The sequence below is a fragment of the Thermobia domestica genome, chromosome 1 (assembly GCF_964235325.1).
Source record: "Thermobia domestica chromosome 1, izTheDome1.hap1.1, whole genome shotgun sequence".
NCBI classification, from domain to species: domain Eukaryota; kingdom Metazoa; phylum Arthropoda; class Insecta; order Zygentoma; family Lepismatidae; genus Thermobia; species Thermobia domestica.
The window spans coordinates 372339923-372353561 of record NC_137454.1 but is presented as its reverse complement, the minus strand read 5'-3'; the positions used below and the strand labels follow the sequence as shown (position 1 = coordinate 372353561).

The window sequence follows — 13639 nt, the reverse complement described above, 5'->3', positions numbered from 1 at the left end:
TAGTACTGCAAATTTTATTAATCCTTAAATTGCTTCAAAATCTATAACGACTGATGGTAATCAGAATATCAACTTCCTCCTCTGAAAAATAAAACTGTTTTAAACCAAAATTCAACTGGGTTAACACTAGTGCTGTCGAAATCGGTTTTTGAAAAACCGACATGTCGGTTTTGAAAACCGCAAATGTCACAAAAATCGACAGCACTAGTTAAAACCAAAAAACCCGGTAGTTTTTTTTTTTTTTTTTTTAAAGAAAAGTTTATTTTTTTTCAACCCTGGTTACTTTCTAAAAGTGTATGGTACAATTCACTAGGCGCCAAACTTGCATTTCCAGTCCCCGTGGGTACCTGGCGTGCGGGATTTTTCATACCCTGTATATATGTATATCATGAGCTTGTTACATCATCAATATTCTTAACTTTTAATGATAAATTATTTTATCGCCTTTCATCTATATATCTGTCCAACTTAAGAGGTGTTTCGTTGTTCTAATCTCCAGGTTATCATCGACAGAAATGGGCCACTCACATGATTCTTCGAAGAAATTGAAGCACAGGAAAAAGAAGCATGAACCGTCGCCATCATCATCATCATCATCATCTGCGTCATCTGACTCAAATGATTCAGACTCCTCAGGAGATTCAGATTCGAATAACAGAAGAGGAGAACGCGAAGAGAAGTCTAGGGAGAGCTCATCGCCCCTGACGCTCTCCAGTTCTGACGAGTCCATTCCTACTCCTAGGAAAAAGAGCAAAAAGAAACACAGAAGTCGTAACCATCAAGAGGAGAGAGAACGAAAGCGGAAGGAACATATTGGTTACTCAGGTGAAAGAAATCCTAATTTCTCGAGAAGTAGTGGATCAAACAGACGTGTGTACAGAGAAGACTCTCGCCATGTCAGTTCTAGTAGAGAGAGGGATAGGAGTGATAATTATCGCCAATCGTCAAAAAGAAATCGAGACTATTATTCTGATAATAGTGACCATTATGAGCAGCGTGTGGCAAGGTGAGAATATTTTTCCATGTGTGGTATTTTTAGTGTTTCTATTTACACCCCTAAAGAAATTTATGATAGTTTTTCTTGTTAACTTAGCTCCTTAAGTTTTGTTCCAGAGTGAGACTCCCTTATGGTTATACAATTGATACTTTTGAGCTTCCATGCGGCGAGATCGCTTCCGGTTGGAGTGGATTCCCACGTTAAACCCATACCAAGCAAACAAAACACAAATGGAGCATTGTAATAGTCTTGATGCGGTCTCAGTTTTTCCCTACCGATGCTTTTTTACGCTGTTCTGTCGTACTTCAGTAGTTGTCATGCTTACATTTGGTGAGAGTAGAGCAGTTGCGATGGTGAAGCAGCATCATGCCGATGTTTAAAAACAAAAATCACTTTGGCAAAACTCTTTATCGAAAGTTCAAAATGAAAGATAAAACTGATAATTGGGATAACTAAAACGATTGTGGTATCCCGAATTAGCTTACCATAGACGTCTTTTTTGTTGTTGTTTTTTTATTTGCTTTATTGTTAATACAAAGTTGGTTATAATGTTTCATAAAGTTTCATATGATGGTGGAGGTTTAATTTCGTATCTTCATCCAATTAATAAATAACTTAAATGATAGTAATTCACTTGTAAATACTTATAATAATATCAATCATATGTAGTGTTTCTTCTGTTTCGTATATAATTTAACGTTAAATAGAATAGAAAATAATAAAATCTTGGGGAAGCAACTCCTTACATGGAAACATATATATATATATATATATATATATATATACACAAAAGTGCTTTCAAAACGAGAAACAAATTGACAGCTCAGAAATACGTGTGGATTTGTTTTGAAGAAGGAAATTACGTCACATAGTTATTGCGGTCACTCAGCGATGGTCGAATCATAAACGTCATTTTTAGCAACAGTGGGTGGAGAGTTCCCTTGGCAACAGACCTCAACATTCCAATGTTGCCGCTAAATAATATAAACGTGTTTTTAGAGTGAAAGAAGCGTATTTCGTCTCTTTGTACGTGGAAGTGATTTGAATAAAAAAATAATAAATAAACAGGCCCCCTTCCCAACATGCATAAACTGGGACGACAAACATATCCTTTCATCCATTCCAAACAAAAAAGTGTTTATAGATTTTCTTTTTCGTTAAGATTCACAGGACACTTCTAGCTGATGACTCGCGATGCGCACAAAGTGGCAACAGCTTACCACGTGCTTCTCCAAACGTCAATTTGTTTATAGGTTCGAAAACACTTTAGCTGAACGTGCTCTCTCTACACAGCGCATCATTCACATATGAGCATGAATCTCCTTGTCATTCCTCCCAACATCTGTACATATCCCTTTACAGACACAAATGGGAAGAAAAAAAAAATCGGCAAGGGGTACCATAAAGAAGAGTTTTTTTTTTTTTTTTTTTCAATATCTCGCACCGTTTGCAAGATTTGAGCCTACTTCCGGTTGGAGTTTCTAATTCATGTATGCAGTATGTAATAAGTAAATACATTACAAACTAATTATAATGCCAGTGATATATTGAGTTCATGGGCAAAACACTCCAATCAATAAAGATTCATCTTAGGCTGGAGAAATGGTTATCCTTCATTTTTGATTATCATTCAGCCATGAAACAAACGCCGGAAAGATATACTAACTCCGTGTGCAAACGTGTGGTGGTGGAATGTATAACTCGTAGTATATTATGTTTACTTGTTAAAATTTCAATACTTCCAGTGTACCCCTAAAAATGTAATAAAGAAATAATGGCCATGTTTTTTAAATATTCAATTAGAATGAGTTCTGGTCCTAATTTCAGTAAATCTATGAAACCAATTAACTACTCCCAGCAAATGGCTTTTGTTTACATTACGTTGAGTGAATCCTGTAATGTGCAAAACTCTTCAGTTTGGGTTCTTCAGTCGTACAGTTAAGTGAAGTGGGACGACAAGGAGAATCATGCAAGTCATACCGGATCAAGCTTAACGATATTTAACATGTGACCGTTGAAGCCAGTAGATGTGCGAAAAAGTATTGGAATTCTTATAAACAAACGTAAGGTATTCCGAGGTGAAGATTGAGTGAACTTGCGGCAAAGCTGCGCTACGTTTTACAATTTTACTTTCATAAAGGTACAAATGCTACCCAGGCCCGTGAAGAAATTTTGTTCTGTTTATGGGCAAGATAACGTTATCAAATGCAACAGCCGAAAGATAGTTCAGTCACTTTCGAGCTTAAAATGTCAATGTCCAAAATGCTTCTTGCAGTGAGCGACCAGTCATAGAAATGTGGTAAGAGTCAGTCAAGGCCGGCATATAGGCAGTCGTGACATTGCCAATTGCCTAATATCAATTACATCCATCAGCAAACAGTGTTAAATCATTTAGAGAAAGCTGAATACGAAACGACGTTTGGGTGCCACATGATCTGACTCAAAACACTTTATTCGATCGAATTTCTCTCTGAGAAACTCTACGAAATCAGGGCATTTCTGAAGCGGTTCATCACGAGTGATGAAAAGTGAGTAACCTATAATAACAGCATGTATAAAGAAAAAGATCGTGAGCGAAGCAAGAAGCAGCTCCACAGTTCTTGGCAAAGCCCACACTGATACCCAAGAAGGTTCCGCTGTGTATTTGGTGAGATTATAAATGCATCATGCATCACGAGGTGCTGCCGCCGAGCAGAAGGATATATTGGAATCTTTACTGGCAATAATCATGGCGAGTGTATCTAGCAATTCAACAGAAATGGGCGAACTGGTCAACAGAAAAGTGTCGTATACCACACAGCAGGCCCGTAGCCAGCCCCAAAACTTAGGGGGGGGGGGGGGCGATCCAACCATATGATAGTTCATCACCATATAGTTCTTTTGCAAGCCTACTGTAAAACATTTAAGGGGGACAGCAAAAATTTAGGGGCGGCCCGGCCCCCCCTAGATTCCCCTGGATAAGGGCCTGCCACACAGACAATGTCAGACCTCATACATCTTTAACGACCCATCAGAAATAAGGGTAACTTGGCTGGGAGGGGGAGGGGTAATGCATGCACCGTACAACTTGGATCTCGCACCAGATGTCTCAGATAATCATTTGTTTCGGCCTCGGAAGAACTCCCTGCATGATGTTAAGTTAGTTTTAAAAGAGGCCTATGAAAAGAACGTGTGCCAGTTTTCTTGACTAGAAACAACAGAAGTTCTTTGTGTACTGGCAGAATAACGGTGGCACTGGAAAAATGAGAGTTTTTTTTTCAAATCACGATAAATGTTCCTCAATTTTGACCTCTAAAGACTCGATACATTTTAGACAATCTAATATCTGAGAAGAGTTTTCAGCTTTATTATTATTATTATTTATCATTTTAAAAGTTAGACCCTTTGTTTCAAGATAAAAATACAAGGTGGACCATAAAATGTTAAATATTTAATTTTTTCGTTATTCCATAATTACTTTGTACACCAACCCATTCTGTTTTGTTGTTGTTGTCATCGTATTCCTTTCCCCTTTTACACATCTAATAATTAACAGTTTAACAAGCCAACTGGCTTTTCTTCGTTATATGCGTTCCTATCTCTACTAAATAAGCCAATTATTCCTTAAAGAAATCACTGTGCAAATTTATTTTTGAAAAAAGCATATATGTAAACTTTCACATACAGTATTAACAATTTCAAGTGTGGTCGTAAAGGAAGGGTAAGTGTAAACAATAATGACAACTTCCATGGAAGATCTGCGGAACCTTTTGCGCGCTGTATCATTTGAATTATCCTAACTACTAGTTTTATCTATCACTTTTTAACTTTCGATAATAAAAAAAATATATATATAAAAAAAACTGCGCGAGAGTTCGAAATACGAAGTTGGTGTCGTAGGATTTAAGTGGAGAGGTAAGTAAATAAATATTTTTATTATTTTATTACATTTTGTTTATTAATTATATACCACACTATACATTGACCAGCCAGAACACTATAACCACCTACCTCATATCTGGTATGCTCACCTTTGGCGCAGGGCAACAGCAGTGCCATTCAACATAGAAGCAATGAGATCTTGGTAGGTGACTGGAGGCATGGCGTACCACATCTGCACACACAAGTCTCCTAATTCTTGTAAATTCCGCAAGGAGATCGAGGAGCTCGGGACTGACGTTCAGTGACATCCCAGAGATATTCAGCCGGGTTAATATGAAGGTTCCTTAAATCATAATGAAGTTATCACCGACCTGACGTCTTCTTCCTGTGGTAGAGGTCTGCACGAGCTCGGCCCGAGCCGGCTGGCTTAAGCCTAACCCGGCCCGCGGGCCGGACTCGGGCCTACAGAGCATATCACTTCAGGCTTGGGCCGTTAAGTTTTAAATATACAGTCATATTTCACGTTCCTTTTCGGGCCTAACTTTGTAAACATACTGTACAACGATGTTTATTGAACCGTTCTTTCTGGAGTACTTTTAAAAGCACAACCTCTAATTGCTGTAAATAAAAATCCACTTTTGCGTTCATTATTAATTTTCTATAATTCGGGCTCATTTGATATCGTACGAACTCAGGCCGGACCGGGCCTGGGCTAAAAATTCCGGCCCCTCCAAACCTCTATCCTGTGGACATCTCGATTAACTGTTCCCTTTAATGCGACGGATTCCGATCCAGCCATCGATGTGGTAAAGGCAATATCGTGATTGATCAGACTATGCAACGTTGTATTATTGCTCTGCGGTTCAGTGGTAATGGGCATGTGCCTATTCCAGTGTAATCGACGGTGCCGTACGGTTAACATTAGTATATGTGTAGGATGTCGGCTGCGGTGGCCCATATCTAACACTGCACGATGAACTGAATGCTCAAACATACTTGTGTTTTGCCCACTGTTCAAGTCTTCTGTTAATTATGCCACAGTTTGCGTCCTATCCTGTTGTACCAACTTCCACAGTCTACAACGTCCGATATCTTTAACGAGGTGTAGCCGTCCCATTTCTTATGGTTTGGTGCTGGTTTCAGTGTCCTTTTATACGCACTGTCACCAACAGGTTTCTTTAAAAAAATGAATAAATCCGTACAAAATGAATATAGCTAACAGAATTTAACAATGAAACAAACGAAATAAGAAATATTTCATAATTTTACTATATACTTGAAACATTCTGTAGTATGCTTCGTGTGTATTCAAATAAATCCATTTTCGTCCCCAGCCTATTCTGTAATATTGGCTATATATCGGTGGAATTATTGGTGTAGGACAACATTAAAATATAACGTCCTTGCTAAAAATTCTTGTTCGCAAATTATGCTTTGAAATTAGCTATAGGAAGTAGTATATCGCCAGCCTTACTCATTCTACGCACAAGCATCACACTGACTGATCATGTGAGATCCCTGTCACTGTCCGGTGAGCGTTTCTCCTCTAATTTATACCTCCTACGTCAGCCCAATGACTTTGTTCAAAAAATAGCAGGTTACCAGACCAAGTTTCTTTCTTCTTCTTCTTCTTCTTCTTTTTTTTTTTTTTTTAACTGCCTTTAAGGTGTACTTGGTTGAAAATTGGCTTACATGGAGTTTTTACATATAAAACTTCATCAAAATGACCTTCCAAAATGTCGATAGTCGATAAGTGGTCCAATTATAGGCCTGTAGTATACAATGATTTTCTTGTGACCATGTCGGGAGAGACACCTGGGGTGCCAATGTGGCAACTTGCCAGTTTGTCAGTACAAGTGAAGTAAGGTGTAACTGACCTAGCACTAATGTTTTTCTGGAGTAATTTGTAATTCAGTAATCCTGTGAGGATCTTCGGAACATTCCATTATCAATCGTAGTAGATTGCATTGACCTAAATATTATGTAAACATTCTAGAAGGTTCGTTACCTGTATAAAAGCAGAGGACCTTAATACTGCATGCCAGTAAGCTCTTAGCTCTAGACTGGACAACAAGTCTTTGCAAGTGTCTATATAGTGTTCAAGCATAGAGTGAGATTACGGTGACTATACAGCAGATTTCCGTCAGTAGTGGATAGTCCCGTGATCCAAGTGCAGCATTACCTGTAACTGTGTGCATTCAAAAGTTGCATTGCTGCTTAGGTGATTCGGACTAGCATCTTCCTTTGTATTCCAAATATACCAGATGTGCTCTCACTGCCTGCTTGTGACATCATTTCTCTTGTTGATCTCATAATTGCAACTGGCCGTACATACACGCTCAGCAACAAAGAGATGGAAGAAGCCAGTCTACTGCTTCAACACAGGCTCCATTTTTAAATTGATCACTTCCATCAGGTCAGTAATAGCTAAATATTTCTTACACCTGACTTCACCAGTATTGAGAAACTGGCAAGTTGCCACATTGGCACCCCAGGTATCTCTCCCAACATGGTCATATGAAAATCATTGTAGACTACAGCCCCATTCTTAGCCCAAATTGACATTTGGCATACTTTGCCGGACATATGGGGCTACCTTGGTACCCAGTTTCAAGGAAATCAAACGGGCACTCTCTGAGATATTACTGATCCAAACTTTTCGTGGAAAATTATATTTGATTTTCAAATAAATGTTCCTAACACATCTTGAGTTTATTCTTTCCTCTTCAAAATGGTATATTATTTGTCTCTTTAGCTCAATATTTACGGGAGATATGATCAATTGAAGCTAACAAGATTCTACAAAAAACATCAGATTTGTCCGTTTTTCACCACTCTGTACTCTGAAACTACAGGAGGTACATGGCTATGATTTGGTGAATGATTATCTCTCAAAGGAGCCTACCTGTACACTCATGTCCAAAATTATTGTCGCATGTCTATAAATATGTTGTAGCAATATAATTTGATAATGAATTTGCCCGGTATTTCTTATAATGTTAGTATGTGTATAATAGGCAAAGGCATGTATGGGGCAAATTTCATGTCAAAAGAGCAGCAAATAAGAATAATAAAACGAAAATAAAATGTTCTTGTAAATTTAGGAATTTTATTTTACTCATTATAATTTCCGTATTTATAATTCTTTTCCTATGAAATTTACCACAAATATACATTTCCCAATTACACACATAATATCAGTGTTAAAAGTACCCTGCAAAATCATTATCAAACTCTTACAAGAAGACAGTTATAGATATGCGACAATAATTTTGGACATGAGTGTACATCAAGTTTCATCGATATCTAACACCATGAGGTTTTTGGCTTGGTTGATTTCAAATGGAATGATACTCAGAAACACACACACACACGGTATTTGTCCATATCATAAAGGCTACTTGGCGCGAGCTGCGTTCGAACCAGGGACCCCAAGCACCAGAAGTGGGCTCTTTGCCACACCTACCGCTGCCCCAAGTAGTTTTCATGTAATAAAAAGAAGAAAACCTTATAAGATAACATAACCAAACTGTTGGATAATCTAGTTCGCAATGTATGTATTCATTGAATAAATTGAACAGATCTTGCCACCAAGCTAATGACGTCACTACACATTTTGCCAATTAATCAATCGATCGATTTTACACCCAAGAGTAATATTGTTTTCATTTCCAGTAAATTAACGAATACTTAGCATTGAAGGTAACTGCTATGAACATTTTACCATTAAATGTAAACTCGTAGCTTTTGTGGAATCCGGATCACATTTACTCTTACTCAAAGTTGAACCCATGTTACAAACTTGCTTTAGACAAAAGTACTCGCCATAGCATATAGTATTTCCGTCCAAACAAATTATCTAAAACATGATACGGCACTTGTGAACAGTGATGTTGTACATATTAGCATTTCACGTGGAGGTATCGTAATATTTTAACATTCTACATTTCTTAAATTGTTTCTTTTTATACCCATTTTATACATGCATTAATACCTTTGGGTAAAGCAAAGTAAAAGATACTTAAAAATATTATTTTTTAAGTTTATTTTGATTTATTTATAATTTCGTTTTCCTTCCACAGCACGACGCTACAGTCGAACTTAAGGCTACAAAGAATGCTGTGGAATTGTATATTAATATTGCCTCAGGAAATAAAAATGAATAGCATATGTATGCCATAGAATGAAAAAGAAATATTGTGTAGCATTTGGCATGTAAACACAGTATCGTAACAATTTTAGCGTAAATGCTTTTGACTAAAGCAAGCCCAAGATGGATATAAAGTGGTTTGAGGTAAGATAGTGTACATTTTATTTACTCGGAAGACCCTGAACACCTAAGAAAAAGCTACTATAATTTTGGTAGAGCTGTTCTATCGTTCAGATAATCGAGTTGAATTTTTCATGGGACAGGGGCAGAAACTTAATTGCATTATTTAGTCCAGCCATAGCATGTATAAACCGTTACTAGATCTCCAATCGGATTGTGAGTGTTACAGGATAGCAAGGATCGACATTGTAATGTATATCTTGAATATAATCCTACAATAAAACGGAATATGGCCATGTTCAACAGTTGCAGTGCTTAATCATACTGGTATAATTCTTTTCGGTAATTTATTTAAGTTGGTATATAAGTATGCGTTGATCACATTTAAATTTGTGGAGCTACACGCACATGGGGGATATTTATATTTTACACACAGAATTTTACGAGTAGCTCTTGAGGATATCATATAGTGAAAACTTCAGTGTATCTTTTGAGGTTGTGTATCACTATCCTAAATACTTCGTTCAGTTACAGTTACACTGGCTTATGGTTAACGAAGCCCGATTTAATTTCACGCGAGAAGAGGAGGGAGTTACCGAATACCTCAGAAAGAGTGAGAGGACTACTTCCATTGAAAGATATAACTTCTAAAGCTTATTCTAAGCATCCAAAATGATTGTTATGTTGGTTACGTAAGCTTTTCTTTTACTATGACTTTTTCGAAATTGCTAACTGTTTCTCTTTCTTTCGTTCTCAAAGGCGTGAAAACTTTAAACACTCGTGTTTAAGATAACAGAAATTGTTTAATAATGTTTTATTTAAGTACTTCATGTCATACAATACACAAGTCTTTCTCGGGGATACTATACCATGAAAACTCCAAAGTTACGCAGGAGTTACATTCAGTTACGTAATAAATCTGGCAGTTTGCACCTTTGATTTGATGTATTTATATCGACTTACAGACATAATTCCGAGGACACTAGGAGATATAGATCATTAACATAGTAATAAAAATACCCGGGGTTGAAAACACTCCAGGTGTCTGGGTTGCCAACGGTCAAGCGTGGTGGAGGTGTGCTAGGCAAACTCGTACTACGTGAGATGTAGTAGAACGGGAGTATGCAGCGAACTGAACAGTCGGTGATAGTTTAAAATGGAGGACCTGGATTTCCAGAGAGTCTACATTGTTGCCGCTTGGTTATGTGATGCAGGCGTGACGAAGTGGCAAATGTGTTGATGTGTTGCGAGGGACAGGGTCCGAAGTGATGATGCCCTACAAAACTCACTGAAAACTACATCGGGGAAGAGGTGGCTCAGTGGTAGAGCACTTACCTGTGGTGTGTGGGGTCCCTGGTTCGATCCCGGCCAAGTAAGTTTGTGGAGGACAACATCGTATCTGTGAGTTTTCTCGGGGTATTCCTTTTTTCTTTTCATACTATAATTCTACCAATTCTTCCATCATTCACGTGCTTTTATGATCCGTCTCTCGTAGCCTAACGAGCATAATAATGGGACGTTAAACCGAAAGATATTTCATTTTCACATCGAGGAAGGGAAACAGTGGTCGGAAGAAAACTGTTAGTGGCAGATGCTGCCTAGCATTAATACGAATTGCCACAGTATATGTCGACAATCACTGCCTACCGCGAATTACATGATAAAGACATACAGGGTTATGTTGGACGGGCGAAACCGCTGATAATGGTCCATAATGCTTTAGCACGACGCCAACGGTGATGCAAATATTCAACGTGGACTTCTGTTGAGTGGGAACGTGTGATAAGGCCGGAAGAGTCGTCGTTCACGTAATTTGAAACCACGGACCTTATTTATTTGGTGAATGCCCGAAGAAACGTATGATCCACATTGTCGCTGCTCAATCATGAAATATACAGCGGCTCTGTCATGCTGTGGGCCACAGTATCCTGGTTGTCAGTAGGTTCTGTGCTAATACTTATCGGTCGCGTCTTCCACCATTTACGACCACTATGACTCGATTCCACGTTCTCAGAGCGAAAGCTGGATTAGCGAGGTCGAGTGGTGTAGGAAATCCCAATTCTCCGCAGCAAACAGTGAGGGGGGGTTAAGAGTCACAGAGCCCCAAAGCAGGCTAAGTAACTGAGGTTGGTATCCCGACAGAGCTCTGAGCAGGCTAAGATAGGTGGAAGGAAAGCCAAAAGTCGCGCAGCAGACTAGAGGCTTTAAGGTTGTGTTTTATCCTAAGAGCTCCAGGCAAGCTAGAGGAGGAGAGACCAATCGAAGACTGGTGACTGACCGTTGAATCATCTTCATTATATAGGTGCTCTGGGAAGCGGTGGCGCTGCTGCTCCAATGTCATCATGTGACTTGTAGGTGGTGCTGGTGGTCATCTGCTTCTTGTAGTAATCCCACGTGAGCTGTAGTACTCCAACGTAAATACATGTAGTTGATGTTTACAAACAGGAGCACGTGTGGTTGTTTACCAACACAAGCACGTGGTAGATTACAATATACCGCTTAGTACGACAATTATAGAGAGAGAATACCCAAATGAATCAGAAACAAACAAACAAATAATAATAATATACAAGTATACAAACAAATACGTAATAATATACGTAGTTCACAAACTAAATTAAAAGAATAATTACTACACAATATGTCTTTAAAAATGAAAAGAGATTGGCGTTATCCATGTGTTAGCTCAAGCCGAAATATCAACAATTCTTTTATTTGGAGCACGTCAACTTATCCACACAGTAGACTACATAAACACATTACATTCTTATATCGGGTATAGTACATTTATTCTTAATCTGTACAAGAACCACCTATTCATAATATTATCATTAATAAGATCCGTTAACACACATATTCATACTTATTTGTTATAGTACTTACAACCACCTCAAAATCTCGTCATACCAACCATCAATTATTATTATGTTATATATCTCTATGTTTGCACATATTCCTAACCATTTTCAGCTTCAAAACAGCTAGTGTCACATTTATAAAACACTTTGTGCCAATTTGTACCATTCCAACACCATGTTTCTTCATTTGTAAAAAAATTCGTAATTTATTAATAATGTTTTGATGACTGAATAAATACTGACATTGTGATATCGATTTTAATCGAAAGGGAACGTAATTTCTTAAAGTTTTCACAGGTACAATCAGCCTGACTGGAATAATACAAGGTTAGCATAAATGATTCATTCATTTCGAAAAGGCTATATTTTCAAACGTATTACACGTACACACATGAAATATATGTGAAAAGTACCACAAACTCACCAAGTTTATACACCGTCTACAAATATTCAGTGTCCGTCCAGACGACCTCTTTTTTTTTCTTGCTTTCCCTCCATTTTCGACAGGTACGAACCTCGTACTGCCACATTGCCACACCCGATCGGAAACGTAACGCACTCGTGCTTCCACCTGGAATACACAAGACAAACTTACTGAGCCTGTTGTTCTTTTCATATATCTTTCATGTGTGTGCGTGTAATACTTTTGAAAATACAGCCTTTTCAAAACAAATGAATCATTTATGCTAACCCTGTAGTTTTAAAACAGTTTATTCTCTCATCAACCAATTTCTTAAGGAACAACTTGTCCAAATAATCCCTTCTATAATTGGCGAATTTAACATCAAAAATGTACAATGTTTATTATAATGGTAGAATCATGCGGAATTAATTATAAATTACATATCCACTTTAAAAGCTCTTTAACCTGCAATTTTTCATGGCTCAATTCAGGATCTTTTCCACTATAATAAGATTGTTCTGAAAAATATCTACAGTGACATATTTCTTTCTTTTTTTTCTGTTTTCTTTATTTTTAAAAGTCCAGTTACAACCAATTTACTACCATATATGTGATTTTCTAATTTATATTTTGCAGGCCACCTCAAAAGAGACGTCAAGGGACACATCGATCTTCTGATGACGCCGGAGAGGATAATGAAGACCGTAGAAGGGGACACAGCAATGAAAGAAGAGAAGAAGCCCATGACAGAAGGAAACGACATAAAGAACGTAGATATGAAGAGAATGGAGAGAATAATAGGGGAGACCATAGGAGGCAATGCCCAAGGAAAGTAGCTTCAGCGGACAAGAGGAGAGATGACGAAAAAGGGTAGGCTAATTATGTTTTCACCTTATTCCACTAATAGTACACTATTGTGTATTGAAAACTTAAAAAATGGTTTAATTAATTCATAAAAGAAATATAATACAGGTGATAAAGCCAAATTTTCAGCGTTTTGTTCATTCTGTAGTGTCTCTGACTGCATGCAAACTTTTTCTTTGCTAGAGAACAGTGATTCTAGCGGCTTACAGACCGACTGGAAAGTAGGCAAGCTAAATATGTTTTTCCGTGTCTGCTAAGGACATGTACGTCAACTCTCACATACATTGCACATTTGGTGCAAAAAGTGGTGTAATGTGACAGTATCATCACTTGTGATGTAGACTCGGACATACAGTACAACATCGTTGATCCGAATCTCCGGATAA

At 37.8% G+C, this 13639-nt stretch overlaps 1 protein-coding gene across 3 annotated transcripts in view; it reads left to right on the top strand.

Moving 5' to 3' along the window:
- Positions 1-13639, top strand: part of LOC145664350 (uncharacterized) — a 41250-nt gene that overhangs the window by 11287 nt on the left and 16324 nt on the right. For all 3 annotated transcript variants that reach the window (XM_081730976.1, XM_081730994.1, XM_081730985.1), the window contains exons 2-3: positions 500-1006; positions 13026-13259. In XM_081730976.1, coding sequence (XP_081587102.1) covers positions 500-1006; positions 13026-13259 — 741 coding nt within the window. The remainder of the gene's footprint in view (positions 1-499; positions 1007-13025; positions 13260-13639) is intronic.